The sequence below is a fragment of the Danio aesculapii genome, chromosome 21 (assembly GCF_903798145.1).
Source record: "Danio aesculapii chromosome 21, fDanAes4.1, whole genome shotgun sequence".
Taxonomy (NCBI): Eukaryota; Metazoa; Chordata; class Actinopteri; order Cypriniformes; family Danionidae; genus Danio; species Danio aesculapii.
In genome coordinates, this window is record NC_079455.1 from 31,983,791 (window position 1) to 32,006,743 (window position 22,953).

Below are 22,953 nucleotides of genomic sequence, written 5' to 3' on the forward strand. Positions count from 1 at the left end.
TGTCCCAGTAAAGTATTTGAGATTTGAGAAATGTACACAATGCCCTCTAGTGGAATTGTGAAAACAAACAATGCAACAAGATGTAGTCCAGGGTACTTATTTGTCTCATTAGTTCTCAAAAATGTACTCCAGGGCATATATTTCCAACGATTCTGGGTTGAACAATTACTAAAAATGTTGTATGCCAGGCCAAGGGCAAGCAACAGTAATTTCAGCATACCCAAAATATACACATTTACATGCTAGTTTCCAAGGAGATTACAAGGAGATGATAGAAGATATCTTTTCCAAAAATATTCATGTTCAACAACAATTTGTAATAGTGCTACGCAATTCCAGACGCACATGAAAACACAGATAAAACCACACCTGAATGGTCTTCGCATGATTTAGCACGATAGTGTAAAAGCAGCTATTGTCATGTAAGAAAAGGAACAAACTATGTAGACTAGCATAATCAGATTTGCAATGCTTCATTCATCTAAACACATAAATATTGGTGTTAGTGAATCATGACATGTTTTTAAAACAATAATTAATATCACTTATAACTTGTACAAACCTTTAACATGCCTGTTGAGCGTCCTCACCTTCTTAACGTTGGCCTCTTTTCTCCCTCTTGATTGAGGGTGGAGTGGGATATTGAACTCTGGGTAAAACAGCAAAGGGACCTGACGCCCTCATGTAGAAGAGGTGATTGGGAGGTGTTTTTTCCCAGCTGGAGCAGGTTGAGAGGAGCAGCATCTTGGTGATATAAAACATTGATCAGCATTGATTTTGTGTGTCTGCAAGTGCACCGCCCTCTCCATCTCTCCTCGCTCGCCTCCTTCTTCTCGCCTTTCAGGCTAAGCTGTGAAACGATGTTTACTCCACGGTTTCATAGTGGGCGGCATTTTATTTGAATAGAAGATGGTGGAAAAATCTATACAATAGATAAATACAAGAAAAAAGTGTAACCTTCTCAGAGAATGAAGGAAGTAGAGTGAACAAGGGACAAAAGGAGAAAAGAAAATAAAGCAGGTTCATTTTCTGCCCCGAGCCACAAGGCATGCATGTTGTCCTCTTAACATCAGTCTCCGATTCATTCAGCTGAATGTCCCACCGATACCATCCTAAAGTCGACATTAATCAAATCAATACTTTAACCATATTCTAATCCTCTAGAAATGTGCCGTTCAAGATTATTATAATTAATGAAAACGAACGAAAAAACGAAAACTAAAATTGAAATTAACTTTCAATAACGCAAATAAAAAATTAGAGTATTTTAAAAACTAGAACTAACTAAAACTGTATTGTGTGCAAACAAAATTAACTGAAACTAACTTAAAAAAACGCGACAAAAAAAATGAGTAGACATGACAGCAGCATGGTGACAGCATTAAATACAGAGACTTAAAATTATTACTTTAAGACATTTGTGGCCAATAATGGATTTTATCAGAATCAGAATGAGCTTTATTGCCAGGTATGTTCACACATACGAGGAATTTGTTTTGGTGACAGAGCTTCTACAGTGCAAAAGCATTACAGAGACAGGACAAAAAAATCAATAAATAAATCAATTTTAAAAAAATACAAGTAGTGAATGCAAATATACAAATTGACAAGTGTATGTACAGGTATATTACTATATACAACGTTATATGTGCAGCTGTTACGTGCAAATTGGCATGTAGAGTGTGTTGTTAAATAAGTGTATATGTGTATAAAAGTGTATGGCAAGTAGTGATGTTGATTCCACAATTATCATCAAGTGTTCATGAGATGGATTGCCTGAGGCAAGAAACTGTTTCTATGTCGGGCTGTTCTGGTGCGCAGTGCTCTGTAGCGTCGACCAGAAGGTAAAAGTTCAAAAAGGCAGTGTGCTGGGTGTGAGGGGTCCAGAGTGATTTTGGCAGCCCTTCTGCTCGCTCTGGATAAGTACAGTTCTTGGGGAGTAGGAAGAGTTGTACCAGTGATTTGCTCAGCTGTCCGAACTATTCGATGTAGTCTTTGGAGATCGTATTAGTAGCTGAGCTAAACCAGACAGTTATTTATTTCTGTATTAGTGATCGTGAACGAAACTTTTTAACCGGATTTTCTAAAGGAACCGGTTGAACTAGTTCACCAAATCGAACTAAATCATTTGAAACGGTTTGCATCTCCAGTAAGCAGTCTTATCCACAAACTACTTACTTATACTTACTTAACATGCCTAATACCCCCCTCTGACTCGAAATAAACCAATATATTCTGTTATTCAGTTAGTAGAACGGTAACGTTACATTGCGATCAATTTAAGAAGTGGTAAACCGATAATACTATGCATGCGTGATTCAGTGAACCGAACACAAACAGTACATGACAGCATGCTGTGACTAAACTTGATCAACTGCAGCGCAGGTAAACCAAGGGCTTAAATGAGAGGATCTGGTAAATATTTCATAACAGAAAATCATACTGGAATTTAAATAAGTGAATCATGTTTGTCAGATCATGCTGATGTTTTAACTGACTGAAAAATGACTGCTGACTACATTATTTTGGCATGTTGAGTCCTAACGTGGGAGGATTGTCCCAAAAGATCTGGTTCGCGTTGAAGAGATGTAAACTTCCCATCACTACTGTGTATCTACCATCAGAAGCAGCCTTGCACATATATTGTACTTAAGACTGCTATCTTGTGGGCTGTTGTATTTTAATTTGAGGATGGGTAGATGGTAGTGGTAGATGATAGTGGTCATGTGTCCTCTGAATACATGCTTCAAAAAATGTATGGTCGAGTTTTTATTATACAATATTTATTCTGATGATTTAAAATCTTGCACCTAACAAATATCTTTATTTGGAGACAAAAAAACTAATACTGAAACTAATAAAAACTAAACTAAAGCGAAGCAATTTCAAAATATAGAAACTAATAAAAACGAGTAAATCTCCCTCTAAAAACTAATTAAAACTAATTGAATTTGAAAACAAAAAGTCAAAACAAAATAACAATTAAAACTAATGAAAAATCCAAAACTGTTATAACCTTAGTGCTGTTGTGTTAATTCATAAATTGCGATCTTAAAAGTCAACATAAGGAAGTAACTGCATTATGAAAGTGTCATTGTACGTAGAATGGAGCAAAGTGGTTGGGAAGAAAAGGCTGATTAAAGATTATGAGGACAAACATTACAAAACTTAAATTAAACTGTACTAAGAAAGTTAACATTTATTTAGAGCTACCTTTAGGACTACAAACTCTTCCCTTTAAAAGGTACATTAAAGATAATGGTACTAACCCTGTACCTTATCTACCTCTAAAATATACATTTTAGTACCTTAGAGAAGTAACATGTACCCTTAATTTATATTTTATGCACTCTAAAATTGAGATACAAAAAAAAAAGAAAAAAAGCTGTCAGTGGTGTGGTAATATCAGTTGTATCTGTTCGGTTAGACAAAAATTACCCTATACTTTAGGGGTACAGAGCTTATCAGAGAGACGGTACTATTAAAATGACAACTTTGCAAAATAAAGGTAGTACCTTTTTAAGGTGCATTAATAAAATGTTAATAAATGTCTCTGTGGAAACTTTTTTAAAAGGTAAAATGAACCGCCAACTTATCCAACATATGTTTTACACAGCGGATGCCCTTCCAGCCGCAACCCATTACAGGGAACCTTTGCAATTATTTACTTTTATATTATTTCATGTCAAATATCTGTCTGCGCATTGATAACGGAACAACTGCAGCAAAAAAAATAAATAAATAAAACTTTTATATACTTAAATTTCATGATTGTAAAAACACTTGTATCTGTTCAGCTGGACCCTTTCAGACCCCCAGGTAATTTGAGTTTTAGACCCAGGGTTACGGTCATGCGATGCCATTCTATGACCGTAGAAAATGTGAAGTTGCATTTCATTTCTCACTCTTGCAGAGCTATTAAATCCTGCGCTATGGATTTTCTTCTGCAAGTTCAGGCAAAGGTGGTGCAGTGTTAAGGGAGTCAGAGAGTCAGCGAGGGCATCAGTGCCTTACCGCAGAGCTCGAGCGCCTGGCCTTAGGCCCCCGACTATTCAGCAGTGAGGCATGGAGGCCACAGTGCTGAAAATCCCATCAAGCCACAGTTCCAGGTCCACGCGCAAGAAAGATGAAGCATGCTAGCTCATCAGGAGACATGGCCAAGCCCTGATGCCTCTCCTCTTCTTGTCCTCCTCCCCAAAACTCTCTCTACCTCTCTTTCGCATTCACTTCCCACCACTTCCCTTCAGGGAGAGTGTTGCAAGGCCAACAAGCCGGAACCCCATGCGCTGGCCTCAGGGGCTGTCGTTCGCTTGTTGAATAAAGGAGCTGACTAGCTGATTGATAGACCCGCACCAGTCCATGCCCCTCGCACGTTTCCTGGTTCACTGCCTTAAATAAGAATCCTTTGCCGGGCAGCCCGGTTTCAGCGTTCGTTAAATCTGGTACTTGATGGATGGCACCAATTTTCTGCCAAACCCGGATATGCCACCTAAGCATCCCCCCTTCCCTCCTCTGCCTCAGGTAAATCCCCTGGAGCCCGGGCGAACAGGAGTACTCTAAAACGGTATCAATCACACCAAAGGCCACTCTGGCATGGTGCAATGTTTCAATTATACCTCCCGCTCCCTCTCGACCATATCGCCCTGTCCCGACACCCCCGTCGTGCCCTCCGGCCAAAGCTGAGAGCTCTCCGTCTCCTCGGCAACAGGAGCCTCTTTATCTCTTTTAATTCATTTCAGGGTTATTTATAAGCAAGTCTATCATCCCCCAAGGGCTGTACCAACCCCAGAGCAGACAGATGCTGCCAAAGCCAGCGTAAGCTGCTCTTGCCTGCTAGCACCACTCGGTCCGAAAGGTATCATCTGGAACCCACTGGGCCCTGAGCTTTGTCAGTCTGGCGCAATGGGAGACAGACGGGTGAGAAAAGTTAAGCAGGTGCAAGCCCAGAGTCTCTGGTGTGTCAGGGTCATTTGTTACCCAGCAAGGACAGACAAGTTCCCCTCAGACACAACTCAGCAGATGGGAGGTCACTCTTGCAATGGCGGGAAACCTTTGACCAGGAGAGTATTCAGCGCTCTTGTGATGTGACGGTTACTTTCAAATACAGAAAATGGACAATAAAACTATTTAAAATGGGCAGCTTATTCAAAACAAGTTTTACTCTTACAATGACAGTTCACCTAAAACAATTAAATTTAGTAGTTATTTATTTTCCAAACCTAAAAACCTTTTCCTCTATGGAGCACAAAAAGGTTGAATATAAACCTTGTCAATTCATGCCCAGACTAAAAGATTTCACTCAATACAGTGACAGTCCATTACATCAAAAGTTTGATTCAGAGCAATTACTGATGTGGAGAAAGTGGGTGATGATTCTATAAGCCCAAAGGAAGCTCATGGCTCACTAGAGAACCTCCTGGACCCCTCCAAACATCTGATCATTGTGCTTTTGTAACTAATCGGAAAAATCTTCATCAAAACAACTAAAGAAACCTCCTTTCAAAAGAAAATCTGATTATTTTAGTACAATGTGAGCAGGGGTGGATCTAGGGGTGGAGCCACAGAGGCACCAGCCCCATTTAAATCGGTATGGCCCCTGTTGTGCGCCTTTCCTCTAAGCCATTGCTGATTTATATCAAAGCTCGGACATAAAGATGCGCTTTAATTTATGTCGAACGCTGGTAATACCAGTTACTTCAGCTATTTTTCCTGTATGACGAGTGTTTTCATCCCTGCAGATCGACTGGTTTGTTCCGAAACAGAGAGTAAAATTGTACAATGTTGCTTGCCGTACAGCTCAATTTTAAAAGTGAATGTTTTCAAATGAACCAAAATTGATAGTCATATGCGATTAGACTAAACATGTCATTACCATTTTGAGCTGTTATGTCAGTGGTAAAGGTTCACTTCATGGCGAAATTGATAATGAAAGCAAAGACAACTTCTGTCATTTACGGTGCAACATGGACACTTTCTGTTTAAAATTACTCTGCTTTTTTATTACTATAAGAAGGTTCCAGAACAATTGTGAGGGCAAATCTGTCAAAATGACGGACATCATTTACCGAACGTGACCTGATATCTGATATCTATGACGAACATCACATCTAAAAAAAAAAAAGTCCACTTTTTTCTTTTTTAAACAGCTGCATCATTCATGACATTTACCACAAATGATAGCTGTGCATCATGTGAGGACTAAACACACTTGAACATGTTTTTCACAGTTAGAGATTAAGCCAGAATATAAAGTCATTTCAGTTTGGTGAACTAATATCAAACCTATATCCAGTTTATGCAAAATCTTTATTAAAGAACAAGTGAACTAACTGACGATTTTTTAATCACATAGATAGTTCACCCAAAATGAATCAAAAATATTTCTACTGTTGAAAACAAAAGATTCTTTGAAGAAAGCTGAAAACATGTAACCATCGGCTTAATAGGAAAAACAAATACTAAGGAAGTCAATAGTTACAGGTTTCCAGCTTGCTTTAAAATATTTTATTTTGTGTTCAACAAAAGAAAGCTAAACATGTTTGGAACAAGTGAAGTCTGAGTAAATGATTACAATTTTCAATGTTGGGTGAATTATCCCTTTAACACTATAATTATTTTTCCCCCTTCTCATGAAATTCAAAGTCTGCCACAGGTTTCCTGGAGTAGGGCCATATTAGAAGTGTTTTTTTACTGTATAAAATGCATTACGCATTTGTAGAGTCCCTGTAAACCATGTATACAAGCAATGCGTGTCTGTGCATTTGTGGTATACAGTGTATTTATTTTGTAACTTTAAACTTATATAAGAAATTTTTAAATTGTGAGAGTTTACAGGGTAGATGGCTCCCTTTGAATGAAGAGACCATCCAAAACCAACAACAACTGACAGATTTCTGCAGGGACACCATTGTCTGCCCTTTGCTTTCACTACCTAGTCACACTACAAAAAAAAGAGTAATGTACCAAAATGCACCAGATTTAACAGTTACTTTTTTAGCATGTGGGATTGGAGATTGCTTAGCATAAAACTAAAGTAATGAAACAGCTTCTTTAGATAATGCAACTATTTTTTTCATCTAATGAAAGCTAGGGGGGGGGGGATATTTGTTTGTCGTGAGAATCAGTTTCTTAAAAAATAAATAAAATAATGATAAAGCCTACAATCTTGCTCAAAAACACATGCAGCTTCACCTGTACACTTAAAGGGATCTTGGAGTATGTGATATAGATTAATATGTTGTTTCTGACTGCTAAAATGGGCAGTGTAAACTAACCCTATGTTACAACACTCCCCAGTCTTCCATATTTGTTAACGCAATCATTTTCTTTCTCACAGAAATGCTGCAGGTAAAAACTATGATTTTCTGATATCTCTGCTATTTGCAGATGTAAAATTAACCCCTGAAAAAATATGATAGGCCTATATATAGTAATATACGCTGTATTTTTAATAGGACAAAAAGAGTTATATGTTCTAAAAGATATAGTACTAGCAGCAATTGAATAACTTGGCCCCACCTTGGCCCCTGCCTTTAAAAATTCCTAAATCCACCACTGAATGGGAGGGTGAGTAAATAATAACATTCTGTGTGAGCTATGTCTTAATTAAAGTACATGGCCAGACTTAAAATTAAGTTGCATCAGTAGAACTGTGCCTCTGGTTGTTATGAGAAATTAAAAGCTTCCCACACCACAGTCTTCGTCTACCTGAAATTAAATAAACAAAAGGGAACATTTATTTAGATGATTTTCAATCCACTGATCACAAATAAAAAAGGAAAATGTTACCCATTCAATCAATTAAATTCCACCTTTTTCATCAGCACATTTCTGAATGTCATAAAATTGTATAATTAATGAAACAGTCCGTCATCTTTCTCCACTGCTCCCTCGGCTAATCAATGTCACATTCAATAAGCACCCATTTATGACTTTTTGAAAGTTCCAGCTTCAAAAATTACAGCTAATTTTTCTCAATCTCCTCGTTTTTTCAGACACTGATTTTGAGAGGCATCGCAGTTGGTGAAGCAGAGTTTTACTTCGGCACAGTTCATAAAGTATGACATTACTCAAGGTCAAGTATCACTCGGAGCAGCCAAGGTCCTGTTTTTCAGCAGTAATCTCCTTCCTCCATTCCTCGGTATCAAAGCTTAGCAAGCTTGTCCATTAGAACAGCTGGATCCTCAAACATGAATGATCCACTGTGGAGATCCTGCCCATTACCAGTCTCATTAATTAGCCTCGTTTTTATTATCTCCCCCCAGCCATGACTATTGATTAAAAATTCAAAATGAAATGAGGTTAGATCAATGCACCTCTCGTTAAATCATCAACCCTTTATGACCGGACTACCAGAACTTATGTTTACCTTTCACACAAGACTTGACATGCGTCATCACTCAGGAAGAACGTGTGGATATGTAGAGATTCTAAATGTGGCACGTTTCCCACAAGGGATGTTCATCTGCAACTATGAAGCAAGAAAAGCAATCTATTAAAAGCATGCTTTTAACCACTCATTAGTATTTCAGGAAAGAATGCATGTATAGAAACGGTTTAGCAGGACCATATGTGCTCTAAAGCGCCTACACAAAGGAATTATTATCATTTAATGTACTATTTCACCAGATGAGCTTTTTAGATAGTTGTACTCAATTTTCATTAGCTTGGGGATATCAGTCTTGGCTGCTCGTTTATTTTATTTGCTATGCACAGCTGAACGTTCATCGATTTTGAAATAAACAAAAATGAAATAATTGCCACATTTTAGAAGTTTCCACTATTCCCCTGATGAAAATAAAACAGCCTAAGGTGCTTTAGTTGGTGTCTCCGCCTGGCCAAGCTACTTAGATTGCTCTGCTTTGATGGTTTTTAAAGCAGCACTTCTGCATTAGCTAGCAAAGAAAATCCCCATATTAAAGGCCATTAAGCAAAATCGAAGAATGAACGATTGTGACATCGTTTAGACAAAATCAGGCCAAAATTAACTTCCAAAGAGTTCAAAACATCTTACCTAAGCAAATGTTTGTTCTGGTTGATAAATCCCTTCGAACTACCATTCAAATATGTGGGAAACGCATACATAAAACGCATGTGTGACTCCGAGGCATCACCCAGCAAACAACTTGTGTTTAATAGACATCTAATAGACATCTAAATGTAGACAGCTTGGCTAAAACAAGGCTAAACTTGGGCTGTCAGTGAAAATCTAATAGACGTCTAAGAATAGCCCAAAACTAGACTAGTCCTAAAATAGACAGACTTTATATGTGTAGTCATTCATTTCTGTTTATTTGATGACTAGTCTAATTTGGCCTGTTCTTAGACGTCTATTACATTTTCACTCACAGCCCAAATTTAGCCTTGTTTTAGCCAAGATGACTATGCTTAGACGTCTGTTAGACATCTATTAGACATCTTAAAAACAAAAAATGCCAACTGGGCAATTTCTCCGACTTGGAAATCATCTTTGGCTTATTTCCTCTGGTTAGTCTGTGAAGGTCAAATATCTGTGAGTAAAAACAAAACACTGAAGGAGCTACTTAATAGAATATTCTAACTGAAAGGGGTTTAAAATCATTTTAATTAAATAAATTTAAAAGAAATGTAGGCTGGGTAATTTATTGTTGGACACAGGGTGGGCACAGATCAACATGCAAGCATGATTGCAGCTGATTTAATTCTGGTTTGGTTCCAGCAGATTATTGCTTGCAATATTTTGATTAAAAATGACATGGTAAAAAAGGGGGGATTCACCCCTCACTGACAAAGTTCCAGAATTTGTCTCATAATGAGCTCATTTGTCCTATTTTGACTGCTATGCCATCATTCATTCATTCTCTTTTTGGCCTAGTCCCTTTTATTAATCTGGGGTTGCCACAGCAGAATGAACCGCTAACTTATCCAGCATATATTTTACGCAGCGGATACCCATCCAGCTGCAACCCATCACTGGGAAACATCCATACACACTCATTCACACACATACACTATGAACAATTTAGCTTACCCAATTCACCGGAGCACCCAAAGGAAACCAACACGAACACAGAGAGAACATGCAAACCCCACACAGAAATGGCAACTGACCCAGCCGGCCCTCAAACCAGTGACCTTCTTGCTGTGAGGCGATTGTGCTACCCACTGCACCACCATGCTGCCCGCTATGCCATCATAAATAGTAAAAATAACCAATAGAAAAAGGCTTTAAGACCAAGCGTAATTCTCTGTTGGCTGTCACTTCGGCAGGACTTAGTCCGTTATGGCCAATGCTGACAAGTATTTTTACGTAAGTGAAGTCATATTTTACTATTGTATTATTTTTAAACAGAGAAAACATTTTACAAGTGACTTTTATTTTAAATTGTGGACCTTATTCTTGAAACAAAAAAAGACGTACTAAAAACTGCCCATATTAAAATTTATTTGAATCCTATTTAGGCTATTGTTGTTATCCATGAAATTTTCAAATGTACTTTTTTCCTACAAGAGAGGCTAGAAAAATCGTTAAGCTCATTATTATTATTATTATGTTTTCATAATTTTTTTTATTCAAATGGCTAAATTCGGACTGAGGAAAGTCAAATGTGCTGGCCAGTTTGTTATTTGCCTAATAAATGACAATAGACCACAGTTTTTTAATATAAAATTTTAACAGATTACTATTTTTTTTCTAATGATATATGTCGCAAAAAAAATTTATTTTGGTACATCAAAGTGTGGTTATGATAACCAAGCTAATCCAGCTAAAAATAGTGTTTAAAATGTCACTAAAATGCAGCATTTAAGTCTCATAATTAAATAGAATATGAGGCGAATAACTGCAAAAAGGTCTAGTTATTGAACAAAAAACACCTTTCACCAGGCCGGCTATGGGCCTGAAGAGCACCAAAATATTAAACTTATTATTAGGTTGACTTAAAGGTTATTTTAGACATAAAGCCTGTGAAATTAAAGGCATTTTGTTTTTAGGGGGAAAAAACAAGATATGTAACAACAGCTCTCAGAATACTCACTATATATTGCACATGTATCACGTGAGACTTCCTGGTTAAAATAATGGTAAATAAATAAATAAAATAAAGACCTCTGCTTCTCTGATGACATGCGAGTTCGGTAGAAAAACTATTCTTCAAAAGGTTTGCTTGCAGCCAAACACTGGCCAGCACACAATTCACAATACAGCAGGTGGACTTTTGGACGTCTGATCATCAATGGCTTCCCCTAGAAAAGCTAGTGGTATGTTCTCAAGGGACGCTGAAAAGAGGGGAAACAGCCAGATACACACCTGGGAATGGAGCCGATGGGCTTGATTCACTCTGGCACACAAACAGAACAACTGGTGGGGCTCTTCTGCAGATGGGCACGCAGGTGGGCATAAGGCAGGGCAGGAGGGAGTGCAGGGGGCCTCTGCCAGGTTTGTGTCGTCCTTGTAGCTCAGAGTAGGTGCACTTCTTTTTTTCCAGTTGATCACATCTGGGCTGAGGTCCACAATGATTCCCTATCAAAACGGGAAATCAATGTGAAGCTGCACTGCCCCCTAAGGGAGCTTGCGGTAACTGCATTACTATATTAAAACACATTTATACATTTCTCCACAAAAACTTGAAGCTACCTTGAACTAACAGTGGAAAATATACGGTTCCATAACAAACAAATCCATTTATAGCAGATGAAAAATATATGAATGCACAGTTAGAGTAAATGTTGAACAGATTTTGACTAACAGGTCATTCCATCACTAAGCAGCAGAGCTTCAATTTGGTCTAAATGAGAACAGCCGCGTTGTTTGTTGATTTTGGGCGCAAGTGCGCTTACTCACAACATGTCCTCATGAATCACCGAGCTTCTGCTGGTATAAACAACAGCAGTGCTACAACTAAACTATTTATCAGTGATGAGTCGCGTTATCATGACTGACAGTGTATCGCAAGCTCCGCCCAGTTCATTAAAAATAGACCCTCCCGCTGCACGTTAAGCCTCAGTCACTTCAAACAATATTAGAATGCGGTCTTTAATCCCAATCACTTTTCGAAAAAACTATATCATTGTAGACTGGCAAAGCCACAAACAGCATTGATTTCTGAGGAATGGAATACAGACAGCTAATCGATGAGAGTGTGTGTCTTCTGCGCAGGCCGTGAGTGCAAATCAATGGCCGGGAGGCGTCATTGACAGGCAAAGTAAACCTGCTCTAAAACACAGTTAGTGACCTGGTTAGCACCAACATTTTAAGAGGGGTAAATGTTGTCCAAATCACTTTAGATAGTTCACGTAAAAGAATGAACACTGCACAACAACAAAAATGGGTTATTTTAAGCATAAGACTAGGCCTTGTTTGAATTTGGTCTCTAGAATTATAACTCAGACTCAAATATTGCCAAATATGAACTATGAAAATCATGTAATCATGCATGTATGACTTTTGTTTTATAAAGACTGTATCACTGGTTTCAAAAGATAAGACGGTGAGCAAATTTTCATTTTGAGTCAATATTAAATGCTTTACAGTACTGTATTACTTCTTCAATACAATGCATTTCAAAGAGGAAATCTGGTATTCATTGCCAGACAATGCAGAGTGAGATTTAATTTGTGTCCTGAGGCATCATGCACCTTTTTTTAGGGGGCAGCACTGGTTCACCTGGTGCCCTAGGCAAGATAGGATGTGACCAGAGGAAATAATCTGGCAGTTATCCAAATTAGTCTAGTGGCTTAATGGAGTTTTGTTTAGCTGCAAAATATATTAGATTAGAAATCTTTATTGTCCACGTGTGGAAATTCATTTTTGGCCTCCCAAACATCTTAAATACAAAACACCAACACAAAGCACAAACACAGAGCTATGCAGGTGTAATTCACGTATACATTCTTATCATCACCAATTTGAGCTCTTTTTAAAGCTACAGTATATGTACCTGTACATGTATATGTAAGGCTAAAACTGCAGTCTTTTATGCATTTGATTTATTCAACAATTTTAGGACCCTTAAAATCCTAACTTAAACTATATAGTTTCTGTGTAGACTACAAAACAAAGTGGAAGTAAGCTATTTTCCGTTGCTGTTTTAGAATTTAGGAATCATTTCTTTCCTATAGGGAAATCACTAGAAAAATGGCAGCAAAATATCTGCAGGAGGTCACATGTGTACATTCTTGTTTGTTTTGGAAGCATTCAAAAACATCAGAGGTGTTTTCTAAAGGTACACATAGGCTACACAACACTAAAACTGCAATCCTTTATTTATTTCATTTATTCAACACCATTCAAGGACTCTTACAATGCTAACTTTTTTCAAAGCGCATGCTTTTTTTTAACTGCATAGTTTCTGTGTAGACTACTAAACATGACTATGACCTTATTATGCAAAGTGGAAGTAAGCTATTTTCTGTGGCTGTTTAGAACTTCAAATTCCTTTATTTCCTATTGGGAAAAATCACTAGAAAAATGGCAGTAAATAGTCAAACTATTTGCACTACAAACAATCATGTTCATGACAATACATAAAACTGATATAACAATAAAATACTGGTAAGCAGCATAACAACCTGTTTTTTTACCATTAAAAATCAATGGATGTAGATAAGACCAGAAGTCTTGAGCCAATCAGGTTCCAAAGCCTGCACCCGCTCTTACGTGACAGAATAAGGTCAATAGGTATGCACAAGTACTTTAAAAACAAAACAACAATGGCGGACTAGTAAAGAATGTGCTCAGTCAGTGTTTACAAAATAACAATTGCCAACTGCTGCCCTGGCATGAATAATACAGCATTTTGACAATATTATCATCACCTTATCCATAACAGAGACTCCGTACAAATGATAGGCAGTGGCAGCAGAAAAGAAATATGAGGGCCTGGTGAAAGGAACAATGCTTCAGAGAATGAGCAAGTCATTATCGCTCCAATACAAATTTTCTTTGCACCAATAATTAAAGCACAATAGGTGCATGATATTCAAAACATTTTTACATGCTTATTGTATGTAATCCATGTATTATAAATCTATAAAATGTTATAACATAAAAAGACCATTCTAAATTCCTTAATGTGGTCCAAGAAATGGCCCAAACATATTACTGTCAGGCCACCCTTGTTCTTTGCCCTCATCAAATCACTGCTCCACCTCTGTCCCAAACTCAACTAAATGATTTATTGATCCAGGGCAACCTCCATATAACCTGTAAATTACCTCAACACCGTGTCATTATCTACCAATGATGAGCAGGGCCCAAAAAACCAAGAAGATGCCTCTCAGAGGAGACTATTCAATGCTGGACCAAAGTCTGATTCAAACTTTGATCAGGCTTAACCTGCTTTGCAATAATTACTATTCCTGTGAGGGGCTGGAGGAGGTTGGAGGTTCAATGAATCCATGGACCCATGACCGCCTTGCTTGAAAGCCTCGTTTGAACTTGGTGAAGAGATGCAACCCAATCTGTCAGTAAAGTAAGTAGGATGGGGCACTCTCGTACTCAGGAGTGATCCGTAAGCTCTGGACAGGATTACTGAGATAAAATATCCAACATACCTGCATATCTACATACTTCATACAATTACAAGACTGATATAACCACCAACATGTGAAATTACACTTGACTGTACTTGAAAACTTGCATTATCAATGACAAGTCAAATGAAATTCTTCCAAAAAAAAAAAAAAAACGTTTTTTTTTTTTTTTTTTTTTTTTTAAAGCCCGAAAATAAGTGACAAGTGTAACAGGAAATATATAATGAACTAAGAAAGGAGGGCTTAAGCTGGCAGAACCAACTGCATAATGCCAAATAAACTAAACTAATAACCACTGGAAAGACAAGCCAAAATTGCGTTGCACACTAATGCCAAAAAACCATGTGCTGCTCAAGTCCAGCAACACCATCAAATGTGAAAATAGCTGCTGAAAATTGAGTGGGTGGTATCATTCGACCACTGAAAATGCAGTCTGTGGCTAATGTGGGGCAGTACAATTAATGCAGAGGAGAAAGTACAATTAATAACTCATAGCTCTTGAGAGAGGTCAAAAGTTTAATGGTAACCATTTTACTTCAATATCAGGCTAATTAGACTCAGTGAACAAAAAAAAAATACTGAAATAACAAAGTACAGGACTTTCTTATGCCATGCCAACACACTTCACAAGCTCCAAGTGGAGAACTAGAAAAGCAGGTGAACACTGCCCTCCTGTGACATGAGAGAGAACAATGTTTTTAGGAGTGATCCAAAAAACAGACCTTGGACATTGTTACAGTTGCAATTTTCCTTATCCTAAGACCTTAAAAACTGGAGAGAAAAAAATACAATCTGTAAAGTCATGTTTCACAGATGCGCAACTCAAATAACCACTTGATTTAAACAAACCAAAATGCATTTTATGCACAAAATGAATACTTTCTTTTACCAAAAGAAAAGTATATTAGGAGTACAACATATTTAGCATACTTGCAGTCACAAAAGTCACACACAAATGATTGTGAAGAAACAGACACACACAAAATTATGAGTTATACAAACGTAGCACTTTGTTTTTGCATTATACGTTCATGCAATCAAATATATTTAAGAACAAAAAAAAAAAAAGAACCAAAAAGAACAAAAAAACTTTTAATTCCAGTTTGTGGAAAGCTGACAGTAGCTTTGCTCTGTTTCTGAAACATCAGCAGTCTGTAGTCTGATTGGGTTAACCATGCCTGTACTTTCCAGAGCTTATTAACAAGATCTAATCAGGGTAGAATCCAAAAGCATAGTCCCAGTTTAAAATACAATAAAAAGCCAATATAGAAAAGAAAACAACGCTTCAAGCCCTTAAAAACCTATGATGTAACTATTACGATAAAGCCAGCTGCCACAGGTCTAAGTACTCTACAGCTGCTTTTAGATCAGAGACATTGCTTGACAGAATCATTGTTTCACCAGAGTGGATGAACGCGCTTTCACAGTTGTGTGGGAAGAGCTAAAAATAAGCTTGAAGGTCGTAGATTAGAGAAAGCTTGCAGTGTGAGTCGATTGCCGGCATGCTGGAAGAGCGTTAAATAAACACAACAAACAGAAAGGTGACCCTTGCGCAGCAAAAACACAATCTGATAAAGATTAACTGACTAAGCATTTAGCATTGTGCCGTTATGCAAAGCACAAAATGTAGACAGCACAGCATAATAAAAGTCAGAAAATAAGCAGCACACTTATTCGTTGACATTATGAAAAACTAACTTCTGTGCATTACGTGGCAGGAAACATTTTATATACATTTGGCAATAATGGGGTAATGCTTGAACAAGGCCTGTTGGTGATGTATTTGGCACTATACGATAAAATAGTAACCACAAATACAGATTATTCATACAAACTACTAATGGCATAATTTCAAAAGTAGGTGCTTCGAAGAAATGATAGATTGGGCAGATTGGGCTTAAATGTGCTCCATGCATTGCCTAACTTTACTGTAGTATATATTGGAGATGCAGCATTATGTCTTGCAGCCATACATCAATGTCATATATGCACTTGCAAATTTATACATTTCAGAGAAGTTAATTTGCTTTGCTGAGAACATCTGAAAGTAATCCATAAAGCATGCTTTGTAAAATGAAGGCTTATGTACAGTTTCCCTTTTTAAATATGTAGATGAGAGAACATGAACTATACATTGTGCAAAATTACCTGTCACAGTCTGCGAGTACATCCTTAACGTCCTTAAAATTAGTTTATTTGGCCATATGCACATCTAAATGCGAGCTGGTATTGTGAAGACATTCACTGTTTAAATGCAAGGCACGGATTAAAACATTAGCGTCAGATATGTAATGCATATTTAATTGTTGTCATGGCACAAAACAATCACAGCCAAGTTAATAAATGCGCATCCATAAGCTTACTTCTTAAATAGTCGTTTCCTATATGAAGAACTTAAAACCTGAATAACTTTAGCTCACTCCCTGAACAAAAAAAAGGTTATCTTCGCCAATGTTTAAATGGAAGACATGCTCTAAATGCATACCATAAGTCTCACTGAACCCATTCAAAGTAAGCAATTTCATCAAGATCAACGGGGTAATCAGTTATCAGTTGTGGCTCCTTGTTGTCAAATCGTTCTCCTTTGTAACTTTTCCATCGTCCAGCTGGTAAGTAGATATCCCTTTCTTGCTTGCCCGGCTCCAGTACAGGTGCCACCATCAAGTCATCTCCTATCAGAAATTGAGAGTCAACTCTAAAAGCGGTTTCATCACTGGTGGCAATCCACCATAACGGGCGAATTATGGGGTCTCCGGTGTCCAGAACTTCTCCAGCCAATTCTATGACCCTGGGAGCCACCAGTGTCTCATGCAGTTCGGTGAAGCGTTGAGCAATAGCCACAACCTCATCATCATACTCCCATGGAGGAATGGAGAACTGCATGGAAGGCATGAAAGCGGCCAGCTCCAGCCATCGAATGTAGAGCTCACGGTCTGGTAGCCTGCCATTCCCATCAGTACGGTTGGGATAGGCATTGCCTCCAATCATGTCTGGCAAGATAAATTGATAGCCCAGGATGCTGATGGTGAGGACGGTTGGGATCAGGGACTTCAGGCCAAGTTCGTGGCCCCACACAGAGTCCCGGTCATTTAGACGGAAAAAGCAGGAAATGTTCTGAGAACCGTAGCCAGACCGAAGCTCAGCGCGCTCGTTAAAGGGGATGGCCATTTCGGTGTATCGACGAGTGAAGGTGCTTGGGTCAGGGAGGTGGACTTTGGTTCTAAACTGCCAAGGCAAGTAATTAGTCTCACCTGCATCAAATTTGAAGGAGGAAACACCATATCTATTGCGCAATGTGCGAAGCTGCAATAAAAACCAAGTGCGAGCCTCTGGGTTGGTAAAATCGACGATGCCACCAATCCCATTCCACCATTTAACCAAGGCAGGAAGTTGGCCTGTCGGCTCCATCACAAACAAGCCTTTTTGTACACAATGCCCAAAATTAGTTGAATCATAATTCACAAAGGGATGTGTCCAGAGAGATACCAGGATTCCGTCTGCCTTGAGCTTTTGAAACATGGCAGAGGCATTTGGAAACTTACGTGTGTCAAGATCAAAGTCTCCGTACTGACTTGTGTATCGATCATCAAGTTCTAAGTGGCTACAGTTAAAACCGTGTTTGCGTATATTCTCTGCATAAGTTAGAAGCTGTTCCTGGTTGATGTTAGTCTTGTGTAAAGCCCAGGTGGACCATATCGGGTGTTGAAACATTTCTTTTGCAGGCACTTTGTTGGGTTTGGTGAAGTACCTGCGAACCATGACCTTGTGAATGGAGGTCACATCTGAGCCCACACAGACTCGATAACTAAGTTCAGCATAGGGAGGCCTCCCAGATGCAGGTTTGTATGGACTGTCCTGATATCGTGCCTGAAAGTACATCGTTTTCTCGGTGTCATTCCACCCCAGGTGGAAGGGCACAGAATCATTTATCTTAATGGCAGTTGCATTGGATGAGATCCAGTAGCGCTCCAGGATGCCACCGAAGTCATGACGATTGGAGTACACGTCGCTGGTAACAAAAGGTTTAGGTGCCTGCTGGCCCGAGATGGCTATAGGCCAGTGCTGAACAGCAGTCTCAGCACCACCATACCAGTGTGATTCATTATAGGACATAGCATGTTCAACAGGCCGATCTGATTCCAACTCTTCCCAACGCACACGATAACACATCACTGTTTCCTTTGGCTTCACTGTCATAATGAAGAAGTTCACCTTGCCAGCATATGAACGTGAACATCGAAGGATCACTCCTTCTTTTGAGCAGGAGTCGAGATCGAGAGTGCCAGACCTGTAATCAGCAAACATAAATCAGTTTCTTTTAAGTGAATATTTGTGACAAGTTATAAAACGAAGAAGAAGAACACTGAATAGAATCAATGAACAATAAATATTAGCAACTGGTTCAATTCTTTCTCATAAAAAAAAATGTTATTTCAATCAATTGATTGATTAAGGTACTCAAAGCTGAACTATCAGTACTACTGCAACTGAAGTATTTTATGCGATCAAAAAAAAAAAAACATAAGCAACATCCATACTGACCTGAAGCCCATTTTCAAGACAATCCCCCCAGCCTGGTTGCGGATGAGAAAGCCATCCTTATTCAGATCAAGCAATTCTGTCTTCAGCAGATCAGCTTTACGTAGGGAGGCAATATAGTAACACCATGCAGTCACTGCTGCAATCACCAGAACCACACCAATAACTCCAGCTCCCACCAGAGGGCGACTGTCCTTGTCCATCTTCTTGATGGGCATGCCATCAGTGATCGTTCCTCCTGCACCTCCAGGCACTACCTGGTACATTCTGAATCTTAGGGGTTTTTTTTACTTCACAATTAAACAGTTGTACGGGTGAAGTGTTATTTGCTAAAAATCAAAGCTAAATTGTCATAGGCACAATCTATCATTTGGCAGACTTGTGTGAGCACTTAAAATGAAAATATTTTGCTAAATAAGTGCAAATCTTGCATCCATTTCTCCTTCTGCCAGCGTCATATTTCCTCTTGTTCATTATCCTTTATGGGCCTGAGGGGAAAGGAGTGGCAAAGAGTGTCAATGTAAAAGACTGAAACAAAGTCCAAACATTAAAAAAAATTTACTTGTCATGCAGATGCAGGAATCACACTGCTAATTCTTGCATTAAGTATTCCAAAACCACATCATTTTAGCTTTGATATTGCCCTGAATTAGTCTGCTGGGAGGTGAAGGCATAAACAAAAGCAGTTTATTCATGCTGCCAAGGTTTCTCACTGTGGCAGTGTGTGAATTGACTGCACCAGAGGACAACACAAGGGCCTCTGGGTTTGCAGTATGCAACGCCACCTGCAAAACTTTGAGAATGGCGAAGTGCCACCAAGAACACTCGGTTCAAATGAAAAGCAAGGTTGACGGACAATGTTTTCTACTCAAGAAAAAGGCCTAGCAGAACTGAACTGCTGCTGAAGAGAAACTGCTGCCTTTCAGATTTTGAGGGAAATGCACAGCACACTAATAAGGCTGCAAGTGACATTCCACTTTTTTTAGTGGCTTCGGTTTTGGAAATGAATCATTTTATCACTAGTCATATAAAAAAAATGGTAAATCAATTAAGATGTTTCAGTCAAATCAGTAATATGAATCAAAACATTACAATAATGGAGAAATAAAAAAAGCTGTAATAATGCTTCACTTAATACGTATACTACATACTGTTGAAGTCAGAATTATTAGCCCCCCTGATATTTTTAAAGACACTAGTATTCAGCTTAAAGTCACATTTAAAGGCTTAATTAGGTTAACTAGGCAGGTTTGGGTAATTAGGCAAATCATTGTATATCGATGATTTGTTCTGCAGACAATCAAAAACTATATATAGATTAAAGGAGCTAAAAATTTTGACTTTACCATGTTTATCAAAAAGCTTAAAGCTGATTTTATTCTAGCCAAAATAAAACAAGACATTCTCTATAAGAATAAATATTATCAGACATACTGTGAAAATTTCCTTACTCTGTTAAGCATCATTTGGGAAATATTTAAAAAAAGAAAAAAATTCAAAGGTAGGCTAATAATTCTGACTTCAACTGTATGTATTGTGACGAATATTCATTAGATAAATTGAACAATATTAAATGATGTACTATTCATCACTAATAATAAAATAAAAAGCGTAACATATTTAAAAAGTTGAAGCTAACCCTCATTATCAGTTTTGTTCAGAATGAAAAAGACGACAAGTAAACATGCGAGTGTACAGTTGCTTGTTATAAAATTAATAAGTTAATTAAGTTTTTAATTTATGTTTAATTCAACGTAATGTAATGTATTTTTTATTGAATGCCATATCAGCAACCAAGGCTATTTTTATGGCAAGAAAATTTCAATAATAAATATACAATTAAAAATCAACCAACAAATAAATACATAAATTAAATAAGATTTGTAAGGCTTATACATGATAAAAAAATGTAAAATTATGTTGAATTTAACGTTCATTAGTAACTGAAAAAAAGCGTGTGAATCAACCAGTGAAGACTAAACTACTACAGCTTAAAAACCTCCAAACAAAATATAATTACAAAATTGTGATAAAAAGAATGCAGTTAAAATTCTCGAAATGTATCATATTCTACAGAAACGTATTTTTCAAAAACACAAATACCATATTAGGTTTACAGTCTACTGCTATAAATCAAATTATTTTTGGATTTTACTTCTGGAATGAACTGTTCTGCTCTGTTAAGTACTGATGATAATGACATTTTCTCTTCAAGAGGCATGTGATTTTTTTTTTCTGTCAAGACACTTAAGTTCTTCCCTAAAAGAAAGATCTTGTGAAATAGGTTGAGCAACTGTGACTCTGAGAAATTGACTGAAGTAGAACCACTGACTATTTGACAGCAAAGCGGAATAATTAACAAGGATACTACTTAAACACTGCTCACTTCCAACACATTGTTACAGAAGCCTATCTTGACAAGATAGCATTTGGAGGAATGAAGCAATAACGTCAAATCTCAAAGCATTGAGTAAACAACATTTAGCTGACTCTGAACTTCTAACTTTAAAACTAGTTCTTCAACTTTTTAGAGGTAAAGTTGGCTTTATATTCACACATTTGTTCATTTTTGAACAGTGACAACTAGTGACAGTCGCTATATAGTTAACCATGCTACTTTAAATATTCAGTATGATACTGATTGCAAGTAGCCCATGACTTCAAAACAAAATTAGCACTATTTAATTGACTGCGAACACTGTTGTTTTTTGACAGTCACTTGTTGCTAATATGATTTCCCTATTTAGAATTCGCAAAGCATACATTTCTGAAATTATATTTAACTCTGATAATTAAACTCTGAATGTGGGAATATAAAACCAACTTTACCTCAATTTGTTTTATTCCAGAGGAGGCTCAAACATGAGCTGAAAGTACATACATGGGCATGCAAATAGGTCAGAGTTGTATCAGCTTGTATGATGAGTGAACTTTTACTAAAATAGACACAGCACTGGAAAACACAATTAATATTGGCTGGCCTCTTAGAGGTTTGCATGCTTCTTGTGTTAATGCTCACAGCATATAAGACCTAAAACATATATCATACGGGTCAAAGTGTAAAGCAAGACCCGACACATGTAACGTTAGCAATCATTATAATACCGCTGTCATTTGCCTAAAACCCTCTACAATTTCACACTTTAATCAGACAACGACTGGGTAAATCTGTTCGTAACTAAAATTAATATTAAACAATAAAATAAGACGTTTAAAACAATAAGACAAGACAGGGACAAGCTCGATATATCAGGTAAGGGGGAGTCGACTGTAAACGACACGATGGCTACTACCGAGACTGACAGGACTAATTCGCGTTTAAAATAGCTAAACATTAGTTTTTACAAGAGAAAACAAACTTACCAGCTCGAGGACTGTTGATTTCGTGTGTTGTTGACATGCTCCCTCGAACAATTCAAGACGCTGAACTCCGTGTCTTGTTATGGGAGGAGTTTATGAGGCGACTCGCTGTTCACACAAACACTGCAACTCTGGGAAATTGAGTTTTAAAGCCTACTCGGGGAAGCAAGGAGAAAGTGTGGATATTGCGGTTTGATTGCTGTCCCAAACCAAAATTACAGAACAGATATGTTGTGTACAGTGTGTGTGCTAGCGTAAACAAAATAAACTTAACTTTGGGTTTTCTGTTGAACAATTTACGAAGGTAATATTCCGCGCCAAAATGCCAAAACATTACAACGGTCACTGGCTTTAAATGTAACCTACTTAACTTAAAAACATGTAGCAACTTTTGAAAAAAAAAAAACGTTTTATGTCTTAGATATTAACCTACATTTTATTTTAAAGGAAATTATAGCCTTCGTATTTTAAGGTGTAAATATCTTTTAAAAACATTAATATTTTGAATTTTGTATTGTGTTGTTGGCCAGAGGAGAAATGGTC

At 37.7% G+C, this 22,953-nt stretch overlaps 1 protein-coding gene across 1 annotated transcript; it reads right to left on the reverse strand.

Annotated features, from left to right (window-relative positions):
- Nucleotides 1-15,009: 15,009 nt before the first annotated feature.
- Nucleotides 15,010-22,516, reverse strand: myorg (myogenesis regulating glycosidase (putative)). The gene is made up of 3 exons (XM_056446008.1): nt 22,414-22,516; nt 19,054-19,538; nt 15,010-18,799 (listed from the first exon to the last, which is right to left on the reverse strand). Exons 2-3 carry the CDS (start codon nt 19,314-19,316, stop codon nt 17,005-17,007), a joined length of 2,058 nt encoding a protein of 685 aa, XP_056301983.1. The 5' UTR covers nt 19,317-19,538; nt 22,414-22,516; the 3' UTR covers nt 15,010-17,004.
- Between the last annotated feature and the right edge of the window lie 437 nt (nt 22,517-22,953).